Here is a 22,246-nt window from a genome sequence, read left to right on the forward strand (position 1 = left end):
AACCTAGGATCAAAGATTTAAAAAAAATTATTTTTAAGTTTTGTTTTTCAGGCATAAATGTAGTTAAGAAGTTTATTTTGTAACGAGAATGTTCCAGGTATACCCTCACTTCACCCCACTTCATCTCAGAGAAGTGTTTTCCTTTGCTATAACTTCAGACCCAGATGTTTATTACAGAATGCATCACCACCACCACCACCACCACTTGATCTTGTAACTTGGTAGTTCAGCAAATAGAGTTCAATAAAATAAGTATCAGTCTGAAACATGTTGTGTGGCTAATATGAACGACTAAAACCCTTGTAATTCAGTGATTAAAAGCAATTAAACATTGAAAGAATATTGTCATGTTATCGAACCAAAGAATCAAACCAGTAAGGGAGTTTCTGCATGCTAAAAACAGCAGCTACATTTTCACAAATCACATCCTGGCAAATGGAGTTGGCACAGCAAATAGCTTTGTGAAATGGCAAAAGAATGACTGGAGGTAAAGAATACACACACCACCCGTTTTCGGCATAACCCTAACCCTAATCACTGAAAACAGGTGGTGTCTGTATTCTTTACCTTCACCAAAAAATGTAAGGAGGCAGAAAGGAGAATTAAGAAAGAGGGGACTGAAGAAATACAGAATAACTACAATCAATCCAAATGTGACCACAACATGAATATTACCCCACTTACCTTTTACTGATACGGTATGTTGCTGTTTCTAATTTTCCTGTTACTGAATTCTGTACTGTTGCTCTGTTTAGCTGGAAAAACAGAAGAAAAGACAAAGATATCAGAAATATAATAATATATATATATTTATGTATATGTGTGTGTATTTTTTCTCCACTCTGTCACTTCATATCCTAGGTGCTGTTCACAGCTTCTGTGTGTGTGAATATATATATATATATCAACATCAGATAAAAATCAAATGGAAATTGTAGTTGGATACCTGTGCCGGTGGCATGTAAAAAGTACCATCCGAACATAGCCGATGCCAGTGCCGCCTTGGCTGGCTTCCGTGCCGGTGGCATGTAAAAAGCACCAACCGATCGTGGCCGTTGCCAGCCTCCCCTGGCACGTAAAAAGCACCCACTACACTCACGGAATTGTTGGTGTTAGGAAGAGCATCTAGCTGTAGAAACACTGCCAGATCAAGCTGGAGCCTGGTGCAGCCTCCTGGCTTCCCAGACCCCGGTCAAACCATCCAACCCATGCTAGCATGGAAAACTGACGTTAAACGATGATGATGATGATGATGATGATGATGAAATATATATATGTATATATATATATGTATATATATATATGTGTGTGTGTGTGTGTGTGTGTGCGTGTAAAAAATACAAAATGTGACAAAAACGCAAAACATCCAGACAGTTAGGTGATACAAGAAAGGGACAACAAAACATCCAGACAGACAATACAAGGAAAACAAGGACGGGTCATTTGGAGTTTTCTTTCCTCAGTCGAGTTCCAGATTATCTTTGCAATTTCAGCTGATTATACTCGAGATTCCTCCAGTCTGGCCAGCCCCAAGGAAAAAACCAAGCTAAGAGCATTAGATTCCTTGGAAGAAAACAGCGAATGTGAAACTGTTAACCCAGACACTTCTTTTTATCTCTCTCCAATCTTTTTTCTCTCTTTGTTTTCTTTCCTCATTTCTTTCTTTTGAAGAACGTAGACTCATAACATCAAAGACTTCTCCATTTTTCCTGAGCATCAAACTAATACACCTCTTTGTTGTTCTCTCACCTGTCTCTGTCTTTGGTTTTTGTACATTTGAACCACACACATATATAGCTATGTAAACACACACACACACATCGGAATTGAAATCGATCGACATCAATGGAAATTGTAGCTGTGATACCAGTGCCGGTGGCACGTAAGAGAACCATCCAAACGTGGCCGTTGCCAGCGCCACCCCGACTGGCCTCGCGCCGGTGGCACGTAAAAAGCACCATCCGTTCATGGCCGTTGGCAGCCTTGAATGGCCCCCGTGCCGGTGGCACGTAAAAAGCACCATCTGATTGTGGCCGTTTGCCAGCCTCGTCTGGCACCTGTGCCGGTGGCACGTAAAAAGCACCATCCATTCATGGCCGTTGGCAGCCTCGCCTGGACCCCGTGCCGGTGGCACGTAAAAAGCACCATCTGATCGTGGCCGTTTGCCAGCCTCGTCTGGCACCTGTGCCGGTGGCACGTAAAAAGCACCATCTGATCGTGGCCGTTTGCCAGCCTCGTCTGGCACCTGTGCCGGTGGCACGTAAAAAGCACCATCTGATCGTGGCCGTTTGCCAGCCTCGTCTGGCACCTGTGCTGGTGGCATGTAAAAAGCACCATCCATTCATGGCCGTTGGCAGCCTCGCCTGGACCCCGTGCCGGTGGCACGTAAAAAGCACCATCTGATTGTGGCCGTTTGCCAGCCTCGTCTGGCACGTAAAAAGCACTCACTACACTCACGGGGAGTTTGGCATTAGGAAGGGCATCCAGCCGTAGAAACATTGCCAGATCAGACTGGGCCTGGTGCAGCCTTCTGGCTTCCCAGACCCCAGTTGAACCGTCCAACCCATGCTAGCATGGAAAGCAGACGCTAAACGATGATGACGATGATGATGATGATGACATATACATATATATGAGAGAGAAACAGAGAGAGTAAGCCAAATAGACAGACAAATAGCAATACTAAGACAGACAGACAAATGGAGAGAGAGAGAGAAAGAGGAGAGGGTTTAAGGAAACAAGATATGAAGATTAAGAGATTAAAAAAAAATAAGATTCATCTTCTACATGGCACCTACCTTTGGTGTGGCAAAACTCTTCACAAAGTTCATTTCGTTGTCTGAAAGGATATCATGATAAACTACTAGCCAGGGATCGAAGTGCATCTCTTCCTCCTTGACTCGGGCTAAATACAAATATGGGTGGCCATACCAGGCATACTTGCACTTTAGTTTGTGGGCATTTTTGATTGGCTGTAAAAATTTGGACAAATAAGAAAAGAAAGACGTTAAATAAAAGAAAATAGGGTTAGGGTTAGGGTTTAAGTAGCTTGCTTACCAACCTCATGGTTCCGGGTTCAGTCCCACAGCGTGGCACCTTGGGCAAGTGTCTTCTACTATAGCCTCGGGCCGACCAAAGCCTTGTGAGTGGATTTGGTAGACGGAAACTGAAAGAAGCCCGTCGTATATATATATATATATAATATATATATATATATGTGTGTGTGTCTGTGTGTTTGTGTGACTGTGTTTGTCCCCCGCAACATCGCTTGACAACCGATGCTGGTCTGTTTACGTCCCTGTTACTTAGCGGTTCGGCAAAAGAGACCGATAGAATAAGTACTAGGCTTACAAAGATTAAGTCCTGAGGTCAATTTGCTAGACTAAAAAAAAGGCAGTGCTCCAGTATGTCCACAGTCAAATGACTGAAACGAGTAAAAGAGTAAATAGTTTGAGCAATGTTTAGTCAAGAGTACACATACACACACACACATGCATATGTATATATATCTAACAAGCTTCTATCAGTTTCCATCTACCATATCCACTCCCAAGGCTTTAGTCAACTCAGGATTATAGTAAAAGACACTTGCTCAAGTTGCTGTGCTGTGGCATTGAACCCAAGATCACATGGTTCGAAGTCAGCTTCTTAACTACAGTCATACCTACACCTCTTTACCTATCTGTCTGTCTGTTTGTCTGTCTACACACACACACACACACACACATTAGTTGAGAGACATTACTCTTTCCCCGGCTCATTCTTACTCTTTTTCCCCTCTACATCTCTACCTCTCTCTCCTTGCTCATGTGTCTCTCTCCCTACCCCCTACTCAATATCTTGACATTTTGGAAACTACCTTCAACTATGATATCCACTGTGACCCCTTCTCATAGCTATTTCTTTATTACCCATAAGGGGCTAAACATAGAGGGGACAAACAAAGACAGACATAGGTAATAAGTCGATTACATCGACCCCCAGTGCGTAACTGGTACTTAATTTATCGACCCCGAAAGGATGAAAGGTAAAGTCGACCCCGAAAGGATGAAAGGTAAAGTCGACCCCTTCTCATAGCAAGGGTCAAAGAGAAAACAAAGAGACACCCACAACAAATTAAACAAAATAACTAATTACTACAAGGAGCCCCAATAAAACAGACCCTAATCAGAACTCACCATAATATCTTCCCCTCGGCACAGGCTCTCATATGCATAGAACTCTTCAGAATTACGGTAGTCATCGATATTGCGAGGATTCTTCACTCGTTGTAATCCAGTATCGCCACGTTTTTGTCCTTTAAATTTTTCGTCTTCAAGCATTCTTTCAAAGTAGAATTTATTATTTTTGGCTCTCTGGTGACTAGGGTCTGGAGAAGAGGAATGAACAGAAACAACAATAGCAATAATTAAACAAACAAACTATGCTTAACGATCTGACATTTACCTTTTTAGACATTCTGTGTCATGCTGAATCTCACTAAGAACTATATTAAGGGTATATAGGGTTTGTAGAGTGCTCACCCACTTGCATGAACGGATCAACGAGATTCCCACTGTCCCTATCTACTGTCTAGCGAAACCACAGCCAAGGGAATGGGCTTGGACGGATTGGCGTGGAAAGAAGACCCTTTCACAAGTAGGCTGCTCCATTATATAGCTATGGTAAGACCTCACCTGGAATTTGCATCACCGGTCTGGAACCCCTATCTTGCCCAGGACATCAATCGTCTGGAAGCTGTTCAGCGACGTGCAACCAAAAGAATACCCTCCATCAGGTATTTGCCATATCCTGAACGCCTTACTTCCCTGGGCATGGACACATTGAAACTCCGACGTCTGGCAGCTGACTTGGCAGACACCCATAAAATTATCAACCATCGCACAAACAATAACTCTGAGCACCTCTTCAAACTCCACCCATCTAACACCCGTGGACATATTTACAAAGTAAGAAAACAGCACAGCTCCCATGACTTCAGGAAACATTTTTTCACGCTGAGAGTTGCTGAAGCGTGGAACAAACTGCCGGCATCGGTTGTTAGTTGTCGGAGCACTGCATCCTTCAAAACTTCCATGCTTCCTGAGATTCGCCAACATTACACTTGATTTTCTCCCCTACATACACACACAGGCATGTTCACTTTCCAGACATTTGTACATTACTGCATGTACTTTATATGCACTTTCTGACAAGTTGTGGTGCACCTGAGCACTGTATACAATAATTTCATTATTATTTTATTTCATTGACCAGATCAACTGGAACACTCACCACAAAGGCGAATGTTACCCATTTCCGTCTTGTCTTGCAGTCCTAAGGCTTTATGTTGTATATGTATTATCATTATTAATTGTTTTCTTCGTGTGGCCCTAAGTCTTTATTCTGTTTATTGCTTTGTCCCAGGCGCAGGAGTGGCTGTGTGGTAAGTAGCTTGCTTACCAACCACATGGTTCCGGGTTCAGTCTCACTGCGTGGCATCTTGGGCAAGTGTCTTCTACTATAGCCTCAGGCCGACCAAAGCCTTGTGAGTGGATTTGGTAGACGGAAACTGAAAGAAACCCGTCGTATATGTCTATATATATATATGTGTGTGTATGTTTGTGTGTCTGTGTTTGTCCCCCTAGCATTGCTTGACAACCGATGCTGGTGTGTTTACGTCGCGATCACTTAGCGGTCTGGCATAAGAGAGGGATAGAATAAGTACTGGGCTTACAAAGAATAAGTCCCGGGGTCGATTTGTTCGACTAAAGGCGGTGCTCCAGCATGGCCGCAGTCAAATGACTGAAACAAGTAAAAGAGTAAAAGAGTAAAGAGTATGTCCGTCCATTAACAGTCTTGTCTCGAGCCTGTTTCATTTTGTTATGTTTAGGTCCCATTCCTGGCAAGTTTCTTGTCAGTGCCACCAGAGTGGAAGCAATATTTTCGATAATGGCTGAAATTGCGTTTGATTCCTCTGTCCGATAACTAATGAGGAGTTGGTGATCCTCTGTGTTTTAATATAATGATATAATAATAATAATAATTGTGTACAGTGCTCAGGTGCACTACAACTCATCTAAAGTGTATATATAGTCAGGTGTAGTTTCGGCGGATTTCGGAAAGCATGAGGGCCTTAAAGGATGGAGTGTCATGGCAGTCAACAACTGACGCAGGCAGTTTATTCCATGCTTCAGCAACTCTGAGCGTGAAAAAATGTTTCCGAAAGTCATGGGAGCTGTGTTGTTTTCTGACTTTGTAGGCATGTCCACGTGTGTTAGACACATGGAGATCAAAAAGGTGTTCAGTGTTGTTGTTGGTGAGGTGGTTGATAACTTTGTGGGTGTTTACCAAGTCCGTCGCCAGACGCCGGAGCTTCAGTGAATCCATGCCCAGGGAAACAAGGCGCTCAGAGTATGGTAGGTGTCTGATGGAGGGTATGCGTTTGGTTGCACGTCTCTGGACAGATTCTGTCCAGCTGGGTATTTAGTTTATGTTCATTTGCTTATTTACTATACATTTTCTTTAATTATATCAGGTCATCCCATAAGTTCTGTCTGATTTTACCTTTTTTTAAAATTGAATAAAATCTAATCGTATTTTAGAATGTCTAATGGAATTAAAAATTATTTTTATGCATATATAGAAAGCTAGATTGTGGAAGTGAAATAGAGTGTATGTGAGAGAGAGTGGAAGTGTGTGTGAGAGAGAGCATACAATTTAGTAGCTGAAATTAGTAAGGCGTAGGAGTGGTTGTGTGGTAAGTAGCTTGTTTACCAACCACATGGTTACGGGTTCAGTCCCACTGCGTGGCACCTTGGGCAAGTGTCTTCTACTATAGCCTCAGGCCGACCAAAGCCTTGTGAGTGGATTTGATAGACAGAAACTGAAAGAAGCCCGTCGTATATATGTATATATATATATATATGTGCGTGTATGTTTGTGTGTCTGTGTTTGTTCCCCTAGCATTGCTTGACAACCGATGCTGGTGTGTTTATGTCCCCGTCACTTAGCAGTTCGGCAAAAGAGACCGATAGAATAAGTACTGGGCTTACAAAGAATAAGTCCCGGGGTCGAGTTAAAGGCAGTGCTCCAGCATGGCCGCAGTCAAAATGACTGAAACAAGTGAAAAAAAAAAGAGAGAGAAAAAAAATTAGAATACATACCAATTTCCAACAGTTCGTTGGTTAAGACCAAAGCTAAATGTGCATTTCCTTGCTACAAAGAAACAAAAACAATCAGCTTTACATAAAACATCTATACTTATAACAGAGAAGGCTGTTTATTTATTAGTTTGGACTGCGTAACTTTAAGTAAAAGAAAGCACCTTTCACAGTCTACAGTGGCAAGAAAATACTTAATTCCAAATTTAATATCCTTTGAAGTTTCTTTTATCATTGAAGATTTCAATTATAGAAATTAGTTTTCACTACGAGGTAGCATTTTTTAACACTGCAACATAGTTGAATGCTATCTTGTCTTTTTCCTCTCTTATACATTTGGCTCAGTGGTTAGAGCGTCGAGCTTACGATCGTGAGGTTGTGAGCTCGAATCCCGGACTGGGCTGCGTGTTGTGTTCTCGAGCAAGGCACTTTATTTCACGTTGCTCCAGTTCACTCAGCTGTAGAAATGAGTTGCGACGTCACAGGTGCCAAGCTGTATCGGCCTTTGCCTTTCCCTTGGATAACACTGGTGGCGTGGAGAGGGGAGGCCGGTATGCATGGGCGACTGCTGGCCTTCTATAAACAACCTTGCCCGGATTTGTGTCTAGGAGGGTAACTTTCTAGGTGCAATCCCATGGTCATTCATGACCGAAGGGGGTCTTTACCCTTTACATTTAAGAGTGTAATAAGAAATCTGTTATAAATTTCCAATAGTTAATTTCTTTGCTGATATCTCTGTTCATATTATCATAGTGAAGGTGTGTGGCTTAGTGGTTAGGGTATTCAGTTCACAACTGTAAGGTCATGAGTTCGCTTCCTGGTGGCGCTTTGTGTTCTTGAGCAAGACACTTTATTTCATGTTGCTCCAGTCCACTCAGCTGGCAAGAATAAGTTGTACTTGTAATCCAAAGGGCCAGCCTTGTCACATTCTGTGTCACGCTGAATCTCCCTGAGTACTACATTAAGGACATTCATGTCTGTGGAATGCTGAGCCTCATTTCTGTTAATCTCATGAAGAGGCTTTCTCATTGATCAAATCAACTAGAACTTATTGAGTGCTAGTTTGTGTTATTGTAGTTCATGTGATGGATGGGAATAAATATCATGTCACACCTGTAATAGTGAGTCTCTACACAGAGGTTGTTAATACTAAAATGTAAAAATATATATATTAACAGAAAAGCAATGCAGAGCAAATAAGATATACAATCCCATGTATTCAAACCTATGCTAAGTTTCTCAGTATGATTTTTTTTTCCAGTACAGGTGTGCATTCCAGTTATCTGCTAGATCAGCTTATAAAATTTTCTCATTATATATATGTGTGTGTGGAGACACATGGTTAGAGCAGCGGACTTGAGGTTGAAGGATCGCAGGTTTGAATCTCAGACTGGGCGATGTGTGTGTTTATGAGTGAAATACCTAAGCTCCACCCAGCTCCGGCAGAAGGTAATGGCAAACTTCTGCTGACTCTTTCGCCACAACTTTCTCTCACTCTTTCCTCCTGCATCCTGCAGCTCACCTGCGATGGACCTGGCATCCCGTCCAGGTGGGGAACCTATACGCCAAGGAAACTGGGAAACCAGCCCTTATGAGCCAGGGATGGCTCGAGAGGAACAAACAAACTATAATAAAACTCTTGTGTTTTTCTCTGTCACAACATATGAATGAGGAAGGAAGGGGTGATGGCAAATTGGTAGTGGGAGCATTTCAACTCTGTATGAGTGTATGTATATGTATGTCAAAGGGATGTATGTGAATATTTGTGTGAGTGTGTGTGTGTGTGCAATGGAAGTGGAATGATAAACATTCAACAGTGAAAAGAAAAATCAAACAGCTTTTCAACTGTAAAATATGACAATTAGCTGTCATTTTTCACAGAATGGGTCCAGCAAGTATATACATAATCAGTTGTAGGATTTGTTAGAATCAGTGTGCTACCAGGAAAGGGTCGAGTTTGGCACATACATATACATATGAAATTCATACGAATCTCCATATATACATGTGGTGTGGAAGCACTCCGTCGGTAACGACGACGAGGGTTCCGGTTGATCCGAATCAACGGAACAGCCTGCTCGTGAAATTAACGTGTAAGTGGCTGAGCACTCCACAGACACGTGTACCCTTAACGTAATTCTCGGGGATATTCAGCGTAACACAGAGAGTGACAAGGCCGGCCCCTTGAAATACAGGTACAACAGACACAGGAAGTAAGAGTGAGAGAAAGTTGTGGTGAAAGAGTACAGCAGGTATCACCACCATCCCCTGCCGGAGCCTCGTGGAGCTTTTAGGGGTTTTTGCTCAATAAACACTCACAACGCCTGGATATACATGTACAGACACGTGTATATTCACAATCAAATGCAAGTTCTAGATCTGAAACAACTGTAATGAAACCTAAACCCATTTGACTTCTATATATATGAGAAACTGGGGTCTTTTATGTGACCTAGTTAAGTCAACATAATACCTGATTTCTTCATAAATTATAACACAATCTTTGAGTGGTTACTCATCATCGTTTAACGTCCGTTCTCCATGCTAGCATGGGTTGGACGGTTCGACCGGGGATCTGGGAAGCCAGAAGGCTGCACCAGGCTCCAGTCTTATCTGGCAATGTTTCTACAGCTGGATGCCCTTCCTAACGCCAACCACTCCGTGAGTGTAGTGGGTGCTTTTTACGTGCCACCTGCACAGGTGCCAGGCGAGGCTGGCAACGGCCACGGTCGGATTGGTGTATTTTATGTGCCACCGGCACGGAAGCCAGTCGAGGCGGTGCTGGCATCGGCCACTAGCAGAAAACCATCCTTCTGGAATTTGTTAAATGAATATTCAACCCTTTAGTATTTAGATTATTCTGTTAATTGTAATACTCATTAATTCCTATTATTTTGAATCAATCAAACATTATGTTGTCATTTTGAGATTTTGATGATGTGATTGTTTATGTTTAGAAGGACCTTAATGGGTAGACGGAAGGGGCCAGATCTAGCCAGTAGGAATATAAAACGTGTGGAATATTTTGGCCAGTTTAAATACTAGAGATACCAGCATAATTTGATCTCTGCTATTTCTAGCATACAAAACAAACACATAGAAGATGAGCCACCCTTGGGTTTTTTTTTAAAAATGAGATATTAAAACTGGAATAAAATAATTCTTTCTACTCTAGGCACAAGGCCTGAAATTATGGGGGAGTGGGTTAGTTGCTTGTTGACCCTAATACTTGATGGGTATTATTTCATTGATCCAAAAGGTACTTGGTGACCTTGTAGATGATGGTGTCACATAAAAAGCACCAGTGCTGGTATTATGTAGAATGCACTGATGATAGTGTCAAGTAAAAAAGCACCCAGTACACTCTGTGAAGTGGTTGGCATTAGGAAGGGCAACCAGCTGTAGAAATCATGCCAGAATAGACAATGGAGCCTGGTGCAGCCCCTGGCCTTACCAGCTCCTATCAAACCTTCAAAACCATACCAGCGAAGTTAACCTCAGCGGAATTTGAACTCAGAACATAAATGCAGACAAAATGCCACTAAGCACTTTGTCCAGCATGCTAACAATTCTACCAGCTCTCCATCATGACTGATAAAATAATGAAAGAAATATTTGCTGAGCTAGTGTGTACCATTAGACAAATAAAGGATAGAAAGGAAAATTAAACGAAACATATCAGAAAAGTTACACACATTGAAAATCAAATGTGTAAATACAATTTGCCAAAATAATGTATACACACTTCTGTGGAGGTAAGCTGGCAGAAACGTTAGCACGCCGGGCTAAATGCTTAGCAGTATTTCGTCTGCTGCTATGTTCTGAGTTCAAATTCCGCTGAGGTTGACTTTGTCTTTCTTCCTTTCGGGGTCGATTAAATAAGTACCAGTTACGCACTGGGGTCGATATAATCAACTTAATCCGTTTGTCTGTCCTTGTTTGACCCTTCTGTGTGTAGCCCCTTGTGGGCAGTAAAGAAATAAAAAACAATGTATACACACTTCAGGAAAGGAAAAATATGTATAAATATTTTAATTCAGTTTTATTGCAATTTATTCAGTGTTATCGCAATTTGATAAAACATCAAAAGAGGTTTTTATATTTATAGGGGTACTTGTACAAGTTACATATTTATACAGATTTTTCCTTTCCTGAAGTGTGTATACATTTTTTGGCAGACTCTGTATTATTTAGGGGCTAGCAGAAAACTGCCTGGAGGTTGGTCTTTCTGCTAGTAGAAAAGAATCAAAGAGTAACCAAATTCTTCACCTGGCAGATGTGCCAAGACACAAACACACACAAGACATGGACATAAAAAGAATAAAATGCAAAAGAAAGAAATTATTCAAAATTTTTCATTAAATTGAAAGTTCAAATTAAAATAATTATAAATAGAATTGGAATCACTTCTTTAGAATTTGTTAGTATTTTAAAATGGCATAAAACAAAATGTCCATTATGCTTCTGGCTTTTGAAATGAATTGGACAACAACAATAGTTGAGAGAAAGAGAGAGAGAGAGAGAGAGAGAGAGAGAGAGAGAGAGAGAGTTATACTTGGTTGTATTATAACTTGCTAGAAATAATAGCTAAATCCTCTTGAAATAACATCCTACTGTTTGAAGAAAATTCCAATTTGGATAACGTTCATACAAGAGATGAGATGGTCATTGTTGGAATACCTTTTGTCAGAGATCTGCTCAATTGGTGATGACTTAATGATAATCAACAATAATTATTTTTGCTTCTACATAATAAAAGTGTCAAACTGATGGACAAATAGATGAAGATATCTATCTGTCTATGCATACATACATATCATTTGATGTACTCAGTATAACGATACTAGCTACTAATAGTTACTTGCTGTGGAAACATGTGTCTAGGCAGGTTTTTATAACACGCCTTGTGTCTCCAAGCAATTTTTGGGCTCCGAGCACATGGTCTGTATAATATATATATATATATATATATAGATAGATAGATATACACACACACACACACACACATATATGTTATGTCTATGTGGAAAGAGGTTGTTCTTTCCTAGGGATATTTATCCAAGTGTACACCCGTTTAGCTTTATATCAATTAGCGATACTGGAAATTCCACATGTACATATGTACTAGTGCTTATCATTGGTTCTTCTTGGATATTATTACTTTACACTTTTGAAATCTCAGTTGTCACTACAGATGCTTACATCTTTTCAATATAGGAGAAAAAATTCTAACAATACAAAGAAAATAGAGAATGTATACACAGAATAATCAATATATTTATTATTATAGTCAATTCCTTTATTATAATAGTCAATTCATGTTACCTTCGCACGTTTCAGTTTCATTACTTAAGTCCATATTTATGCAATTAAATTGCATTATAAATTTAGAAAAGAAAAAAACCTTCATCAGGGCAAAAATTGACTGTTACTGAGGTAAAATAACAGTCAATTTTTGCCCTGACAAACAGGGACTAACAAGGACAGACAAAGGGATTAAGTCGATTACATCAACCCCAGTACGTAATTGGTACTTAATTTATCGATCCCTGAAAGGGTGAAAAGCAATGTCGACCTCGGCAGAATTTGAACTCAGAACGTAACAGCAGGTGAAATACCGCTAAGCATTTCGCCCGGCATGCTAACATTTCTGCTAGCTCACCACTATGATGTGAGGAATCTATGGCCAGATTCCTCACACCAACCATCATCTGTTTCCAAGTAAGTATATATATAAGATACATTCAGTTGTGGAAATCAGCTGCCCTCTAAACACTAATGTGGTTAGAAAAATACAAGAGAAAGAGGACACCTGTGGACCATTGATAAGGAGTTTGCAAATCTAGAGTCTAAGATACAATTTCAGCTTCATAACTTTATTATTGAAACAACAAGATACATACCAACTTGTCTGGAGCTTTAAAGTATAGCTGAATTTGGGTTCTTGGGGAGAGAATGCAAATCCTTAATTCATACTCTATTATGATATCAGGAACTAATAAAATCCGCAAGACCTTAAGACTTAAAAAATGGTAGTTAACCCTTTAGTGTTCACATTATTCTGCCAAAATTAATGCTTTTTCAACCACATTGTTTTGAATTAATCACGTGTTATCTTGTAGCTATGAGATTTTGATGAGGTAACTGTTGATTTTTAAAATGATATTGTAGGGTTAGTCTGAGAGACCAGATCTGGCCAGTTTGACCATAAAACAGGCAGAATACTTCTGGCCGAATATGGCCGGTTTAAATGCTAAAGGGTTAAAACAAGATACTTTCCTTCGTAACCTTGCTATCAAGTAAGTGGCTGTTCAAAATTTACTATAAATTAAAAAGTTAAAGAGAACATACATACACACACACACGTGGTGGGCTTCTTTCAGTTTCTTTCTACAAATCCATTTGCAAGGCTGTGCCCAAGGTGCTGCACTGTGGGAGTGAACCTGTAGCCTCATTTTCGGGAAGCAAGCTTCATAACTACACAGCCATGTCTGCACTCAACAACATAATGGCAGACGAAATACCTATTTCTTTACTACCTACAAGGAGCTAGACACAGAGAGGACAAACAAGGACAGACAAATGGATTAACTCGATTATATCGACCCCCAGTGCGTAACTGGTACTTAATTTATCGACCCCGAAAGGATGAAAGGCAAAGTCGACCTCGGCGGAATTTGAACTCAGAACGTAACAGCAGACGAAATACCGCTAAGCATTTCGCCCAGCGTGCTAACATTTCTGCCAGCTCACCACTATGATGTGGTGGGCTTCTTTCAGTTTCTCTCTACAAATCCATTTGCAAGGCTTTGCCCAAGGTTGCGCGCTGTGGGAGTGAACCTGTAGCCTCATTTTCGGGAAGCAAGCTTCATAACTACACAGCCATGTCTGCACTCAACAACGCCTGCAACCTCATAATGAGGATGCGGTGGAGGAGGAGGAGGGGGATTTCGGTGTTAATCATATAATAGTTAACAGATGCTCTTACACTAACTATATTGTGCCATTTCCCACAAAAACAAACATTTATTTCTTTTCTAATCTCCATATTTAAAATGTAGTTTTTTTTTCCCCTCATTTCTTCTATTTGTGATTCTTTTTTTTCTGTTTTGCTTTGTTTTCACATCTTTGTCTATTTGTAATATGGTTTTTAGCAACTTGGTAATCTCTTATTCCATTATAGAGAATTAGAGATTTAACGGCAACTCAGCTGTTACTCCAGAAGAGTTCTCACCACTGCTTATTCATATATATATACACACACATATATACATAATATATATGTGTGTGTAAATATGTATGTATATCATCATCATCATTTAATGTCCATTTTCCATGCATGCATGGGTAGATGTATATATATATATATTATATATATATATATGTCAATATGTATATATGTAGGTATATATTATATATGTATATGTATGTATACATATATGTATATATATCATCATCATCATCATCATCATTTAATGTCTGTTGTCCATAACATGAGTTGGTTCCAGTCTTGTGGGAAAATGCCCAGCTATTGAGAAATACTGGCTTACTTGGAGACAGATGATGGTTGATGGCAGGAAAGGCACCCAGCTATAGATAAATCCTTCTTAACAAATTCAATTTGAAATCATCATCATCATCACCACTATTTAATGTTAGTTTTCCATGCAGCATGAGTTGGATGGTTTGATGGATCTGACAAACTGCATGGTTGCGTGAAGGTCCATCAGCTTTGGCACAATTTCTATCACTGGATGCCCTTCCTAATGCCAACCAGTGGGTACATAGCTACTTTTCTTGTGCCACTCGCAGCATGCTGCACTCACTTTATATGTATGTGAGTGTATATATATATATATATATATATATATATATATATATATATATATTTATATATGTGTGTGTGTGTGTGTCTGTGCACACGGTCACACACACACACACACACATGCATATTGAGGCAGAACCATGTGTCTACAACCGTCATCTTATCTGCAGACAGTAAGCCCATCCTTGTCCCTAATGACATGTCAGTTTTCTAGAAATCTTGAATTTGGACATTATCCCCCATCCCATGTGGAGCTGGTTTTAAGTACCATTTAGTACATCCTCTGGAGGTGGCATTTGGTACATCCTCTACAGGTGGCGATAATTTTGATAAATCAACAATTTATGTTGTATGGTATTTGATATACTTGTATTTGTCTACACACACATATGCATGTGTGTGTGTATTTACATACATATGTGCATGCATAAATTCATATATATATATATACACACATACTCACACACACACACGCACACACATATATATAATTATGTATGTGTGTTCATTTTATACTGTAAATATAAAGGCATACAGAAATCAGAAGTGTAATTTTTTTTTTTTTAAATACTAGACAGAAAGAGAAAGAGAGAATCAGAAAGTGGAAACAAAAGCGAAAGGCGGACACACAAAAGGAAAGTAAAAGCTAAAAATGGTAAGGAATCAGATTATGTTTTCTGCACATGTTCTTTATAAATCATTCTTTTAATCGCTTGCAGATCTTTCTGAGAAAATCCTTCAATCTGTCAATAACAGACCAAATTTTCTTCCAATAATTTCAAAGAATCTCTTAAAACTAGATTATAATTTTTTTCATTCGCTTTTGAAACTTTTAGCTGCTTTTGATAGGAACTTCCTTTATCTTTTACTTGTTTCAGTCATTAGACTGTGGCCACGCTGGGACACCACTTTGAAGAATTTTTAGTTGAATGAATAGACTTCAGTAGTTTTTCTTTTTTTTAAACCTGGTACTTATTCTATCAATTATTTTTGCTGAACTGCTAAGTTACAGAGACATAAACACATCAGCACCAGTTGTCAAGCAATGGTGAGGGAGAAACACAGACAAAAAGACACACACACACACACACTTTGTATGAGTTGTTTTGCTTCCAGCAGCAAAACATACTGCTGCCATAACATGCTCAATGCTCAGTCAGCTGTGCCAAATCATCGTGTTTCAATTCCTAAGGACCAGTGTTCTGGGGGAGAAAACAGACTGACAACAGTGATTATTGTAAGGGAATGGGTGGTGGTGGTGGAGGTGGTGAGGGATTGCAATGATACAAATCTTTATTAACAATGTATCCCAAAGCAAGCTCAGCTATAAACAATACTTTAACCCTTTAGCGTTCAGATTATTCTATCAAACATAATGCCTATTGATTCCCATTGATTTGAATTAATCATGCATTATCCCATATCTTCAAGATCTTGATGGTGTAATTACTTAATGTAGAATAACATTGTAGGGTAGGTGTGAGAGCCTGGATCTGGTCAGTTTGAACATAAAACAGATTAACTATTTTGGCCGGATATGGCCGGTTTAAATACTAAAGGGTTAAAGCAGTCACAGGAAACCTGTGGTCTTTGAAACTTTCTGAACAGCATGTTTAATGAAAAAAAATCACCTTCCATTTTTTTCTAATAATGCAGCTCACCTGATGATAAGCTATGTCTTATGTCTCATGCAGCTCCCTTCTCAGAAAAGGTTGCCCATGCCTGTTTAAAGCTAGAGTTGAATATTCCCCCTCTTGAACAGAAAGAAGGCAGAAAGCTGTCTGCAGTCATCATCATCATTGTTCGACCGTGGTCGAGACAATGGAATTTACCATGCTACGCCAGACTTCACGGTCCATCATGGCATTACGGAGGTCCTGTTGCTGGATGCCTGTATCCCTGGAGATTACATCAGGGTAGGAGAGTGTGCGCCCTCTGGTATTGCGAGTAGATGGCTTCCAGAGGAGAAGAGTAGAAATTACTTCTTTTTCAGCTCTACAACAATGTCCAGCAAACTGGACTCTCCTACCTTTCACAAGAGATGTCTGCAGTATTAAGTTCCAAAAAAGGGTAAATCAACAAAACAAATGAGAGTGCGTGTACACATACACATACACAAACTCTAATACAAAAAGAAAAAAATTGTTTTTTTGTTCAAAATGTCTGAACCCTTTAGCATTTAACATTTTAGCATTCAACTGGGCCACATTAGGCCAAAATATTTAACCTCTTTTATGTTGAAACTGGCCAGATCTGGCCTCTCACCTCAACCCTACAATGTCATTCTAAAACTAAACTATCACATCGTTGAAATATCAATACATGATTAATTGAAAACAACATGAACCAACAAGCATTGCAGTTGACAGAAGAATCTAAATACTAAAGGGTTAAACCAGAATATACGGCCAAAATATTCTATTTGTTTTATGTTCAAACTGACCAGATCCAGTGTCTCATGTCTACCTTATGGATGGATGGAAGCACTCCGTCGGTTACGATGACGAGGGTTCCGGTTGATCCGAATCAACGGAACAGCCTGCTCGTGAAATTAACGTGTAAGTGGCTGAGCACTCCACAGACACGTGTACCCATAACATAGTTCTCGGGGATATTCAGTGTGACACAGAGAGTGACAAGGCCGGCCCTTTGAAATACAAGGTACAACAGAAACAGGAAGTAAGAGTGAGAGAAAGTTGTGGTGAAAGAGTACAGCAGGGATCACCACCATCCCCTGCCAGAGCCTCGTGGAGCTTTTAGGTGTTTTCGCTCAATAAACACTCACAACGCCCGGTCTGGGAATCGAAATCGCGATCCTATGACCGCGAGTCCGCTGCCCTAACCACTGGGCCATTGCGCCTCCACTCTACCTTATAATCTCATTTTAAAACTAAACAATTATATCATTAAAATATTGAAACTACAAGATGCCATAATTCATTCAATACAAAGTGAATAAATAAGTATTACACTTGACAAGTTCTGAATGCTAAAGAGTTTAATGTGGCATAGTTCCAATTAGTTCCAATTTGCTACAACTGAAAATCAGTGGTGAAGTAATGAGGTGGAGGAAAGAAGTGCCTGATCTTTGGTAGACTTGTGGCAATCTGCAGTTTCTGCTACTTAACCATTCTGCTGCTAAGCTAACAGAAAGGACTGACAGAAGACTTGGTAGTAGTTGGTGCTACAAGCAGCTGTGATGGTTGCAACATTGTGTTCTGCAATGTTAGCAAAGTCTAGCAACAACATACCAGACGTCTGATTGAAGTTGAACCTTGACAAATAATCACTATGAAAAGAAACCATGTAGACTGAACAAAAGTACTTAGTTTTAGCTGGCTGTACTACTGAATTACTGCACACATCCTCTGTATGTGTGCTCGCATGCATCATGTATGTATCTACCTACCTATTAGTCTATCTATGTTCACATGCATCTATCTGTATACATATATATATATATATATATATATATATATATAGGGAGAGTTTACGAAAAAAACAAAAGACGAAGACAGGTGGTGTACAAAACAAACAGATGTATTAGTAAAACGCTCAGGAATAAAAAAAGTCTTTTACGTTTTGAGCCTACACTCTTCTACAGAAAGGGACACAGAAAAAACAAGGAGAGAAAAAACAATGTGAACCAACAAGCATTGCAGTTGACAGAAGACTATATATATATATATATATATATATAGTCAATCCAAACATGAACAAGCAAGAAAAAACAACAACATGAGGACGTGGAACAAGTACAGCATTATTGGACGCTCAGGAAAGGAAAGAAAAGAAAGAGGATTTCACGTTTCGAGCAGAGCTCTTCATCAGAAATATAGAAAAAGTTCAAAGAAGGGAAGACGGAGAAAGAAAATCACCAAGATACACACGCGGTCACATATTGAAATAACGGTAGGTCAAAAGTCACACACAAAATTAGGTTCAATACACTTCAGATTTGCCAAAGACATGCTTCAATTTTTCTAAAATTTAATAAAATGATGAAGAACACACACATACTTGTACATGGCAAACAAAAATAATAATGATAATGTAATATAAATAAAAGGTCAAATGTTTTGGTGTGTGACTTTTGTCCCACCTTGATTTATACACACTCACACATTATAGATGTCAACTTATTAAACAAGTATGATCATGGCTGACTAAATAAAGTATATACACACACATACATACATCTATATTATCATTATCATTGTTAAATGCCTACTTTTCCATGTGTCTGTCAGTCAGATGCCCTTCCTGTTGCCAACCCACACATGTTTTTTGGCAAGGTAATGTTTCCCCCCATGGCCAGAAATGTTTTCCACAGACAACTGGAAATGAGCAATCTCGCTTGTATAACAAGGGTACACACAAACACAAAACAGGCTTCTTTGAGTTGTTGACTACCAAATCCAAGCAAAAGGCATTAATCAGCTTAGGGCTATAGAAGAAGACATTTGCCCAAGGTACTGCACCGTGGGACTGAACCTGAAACCATGTGGTTGGGAAGCTAACTTCTTAACCTCACAGCCATGCCCGATTCTTGTTATGTACACCAGCAAAAGACAATGATTACGTAAAGTAGGGAGGAAGCACTCCGTCGGTTACGACGATGAGGGTTCCGGTTGATCTGAATCAATGGAACAGCCTGCTCGTGAAATTAACGTGTAAGTGGCTGAGCACTCCACAGACACGTGTACCCTTAACGTAGTTCTCGGGGATGTTCAGTGTGACACAGAGAGTGACAAGGCCGGCCCTTTGAAATACAGGTACAACAGATACAGGAAGTAAGAGTGAGAGAAAGTTGTAGTGAAAGAGTACAGCAGGGATCACCACCGTCCCCTGCCGGAGCCTCGTGGGGCTTTAGGTGTTTTCGCTCAATAAACACTCACAACGCCCGGTCTGGGAATCGAAACCGCGATCCTATGACCGCGAGTCCGCTGCCCTAACCACTGGGCCATTGCGCCTCCACTTACGTAAAGTATGTGATGTGTGGACTGTGTGGCCTCCATGTATTGCTGCTATGTAGAATTTAAAGCTGTTGGGGTTATAGTTATATATTACATGGACCCTGTGTGTCATGTCATATGCAACTGGTACTTATTATACAAGAAGTATAATACACAAAGACAGTGATATAGTAGAAGTGTTCCAACATAACCAGACCCAAAGGGCTAAAAGGTGTGCAAGAAAAATCCAACTCCTCTGTTAGCCACATCATCCTCATCATCACCATCATCTTTGTCATTTAATGTCCGTGTTCCATGCTGGAATGAGTTGGACAGTTTGTCAGAAGAATGGAAAAGGGAAAAGCTCTTTCACCCCCCATTCTATGACTAAGTAGAAGTGGGTGGGGAGTGGCGTTAGGAAAGAGGGAGTGGATTTATGCCAGGTATGGAGACACTAAAATATGACGAAGGGTCGAGTACAGGTGTCTTGCTATAGAAGAGATACATGTCTATCCAACATTATATAACGATGAGTAATAGTAATTGGGAAGTTGAAGGTAAAAATGTCAGAGATGGGTGCCAGTGTAAACGCATAAGGCACAAGAAGGTGAGCACAAAATCGGAGACAGGCAGTGGATCAGGGGTAGAAAGGAGAGGATGGGTAACTTCAGATGAGTGTGAAAGGAGAGTAACAGATGGTTAGAGATGGTGAACCTAGTGAATGATGAGCAAGGGTGGAGGAGTGGTTGATGGGAAATACCAGCACGGAGAGGGTATGAGAGAGAAAGCAGAAGCTAAAGAGGAAGGATAGATCAGAAAGTAGGGGCTTAATTTTCAAGGTGTAGGTGAGAAAGAGGGGGGATATGTGGAGGGTACATAAAGGTGGCCATAATGAATAACATGAGTTGTCCTTGTTCATGCACAAAGAGCACAGATTTATAAAGGCAAACCGAGAATGCAAGGCATTAATGCCTTTCTGCTAGGGTATATATAAGAAAGTTTTGTTTTATGCATTCTTACCATTGACATGGCATAGGATAAATAATCGAGAATGAGTGCTCGATCGGCTGTTTTATTCAATTCTCTCGCATCCTGATCCAGAGCTTCCTGCATCCACATAATAGTATGGTAGAAGTCACGTTGGGTATAGGCATAGCGTCCTAGCTCAAAGCATTCTTCGGCTAAAACAGTTAAAGAATTTCAATTGGTGTCACTAAACAACAGCAAAATGTATGTTTTCACCATGATGCAGGATTTGCAACATGGTAAATACAAAACAGTTAAAGAATAAAAGACATTTGGCAGAGTTAGATTCTTATTGTGAGGACATGCAGAAGAGCAAAAGTCCATGCTTGTGTAACAAAGTTTGCCAAAGAGACTCCTAGACCTGAGTGAGTAAGGGTTAGGGATGAAGAAGGGAGACAGTTTCAAGGGTAGAGGAAAATGTTAGTCAGCAGACTCTGTTTATGACCCAGCTCAGAGCATTGTGCACTTAAAACAGTTAAAGATATTAAGTGGCTTCACTAAACTACAATAAAAGGACAAAAATTCATGCTCGTTTGACCCTTTAGCACTTAAACTAGCCATAATTGGCCGAAATGTTCTGTTTTATGTTCAAGCTGACCAAATTTGGCCCCTCACACAAACCTTACAATGTCATTCTAAAAATAAACAATCACAAAGCTATAAGATAATGCATGATTAATTCTAAACACTGTGAATAAATAAGCATTACATTTGACAGGATCTGAATACTAAAGGGTTAATGCAGTTTGCCAAAATGACTCCTGAAATTGAGTGAGAAAGAAGCAAAACTGAGGGAGGTAAGAAGTGTTAGTTGGTGGGTTCAATTTAGCTGTTATTATCATGATAAAGGGTTCAATCTAAGAACAAGAGATAAATATATATGTATATATGAGCAAGCACTAAGGTATGAATTAGTTTGCATACAAGTTCCATGCACCATTACCATATGACTAATGATGTCACATGACATCAGCAAAAATTATAAACAAGCCAATCGAGGGACTTCTATCTTGTGATTCAACAAACTAGAAATATCCGAGAAATCTCCTCTCTTAGGTCAGACATCCTACTGTACTAAAATTAAAGGAATAAAAATTTTATAAAACTCAAAGAACACAATGGATAATGTAGTCCTAGATACACTATGTCTGAAAAGAAAATGGGATGTGATGGTTATAGTTGGAAGGTCTGTGATACTAGACATGCTTGAAAATAAGGCTGATCGTATATTTGATCAAGCTGATTTCAGTTAACAACAGCAATAATACCTATGACAACAATGTGAGAGACCTCTACAT

The 22,246-nt window shown here is 39.8% G+C and overlaps 1 protein-coding gene and 1 long non-coding RNA gene across 6 annotated transcripts in view; one reads left to right on the forward strand and one right to left on the reverse strand.

Moving 5' to 3' along the window:
* LOC115223418 (prolyl 4-hydroxylase subunit alpha-1) overlaps positions 1–22,246 on the reverse strand; it is a 112,813-nt gene that overhangs the window by 33,004 nt on the left and 57,563 nt on the right. For 4 of the 5 annotated variants that reach the window (XM_029793948.2, XM_036512657.1, XM_029793947.2 and 1 more), the window contains exons 4-8: positions 20,943–21,103; positions 7,146–7,197; positions 4,179–4,369; positions 2,799–2,972; positions 685–755 (exon numbers count right to left, since the gene is read on the reverse strand). In XM_029793948.2, coding sequence (XP_029649808.1) covers positions 685–755; positions 2,799–2,972; positions 4,179–4,369; positions 7,146–7,197; positions 20,943–21,103 — 649 coding nt within the window. The remainder of the gene's footprint in view (positions 1–684; positions 756–2,798; positions 2,973–4,178; positions 4,370–7,145; positions 7,198–20,942; positions 21,104–22,246) is intronic. The other variant, XM_029793946.2, reaches the window with a different exon arrangement.
* LOC118767682 overlaps positions 1–22,246 on the forward strand; it is a 129,481-nt gene that overhangs the window by 1,435 nt on the left and 105,800 nt on the right. The window contains exon 2 of the long non-coding RNA XR_005003593.1: positions 15,542–15,622. This is a non-coding gene — a long non-coding RNA (uncharacterized LOC118767682). The remainder of the gene's footprint in view (positions 1–15,541; positions 15,623–22,246) is intronic.

The sequence above is a fragment of the Octopus sinensis genome, linkage group LG23, assembly GCF_006345805.1.
Source record: "Octopus sinensis linkage group LG23, ASM634580v1, whole genome shotgun sequence".
NCBI classification, from domain to species: Eukaryota; Metazoa; Mollusca; class Cephalopoda; order Octopoda; family Octopodidae; genus Octopus; species Octopus sinensis.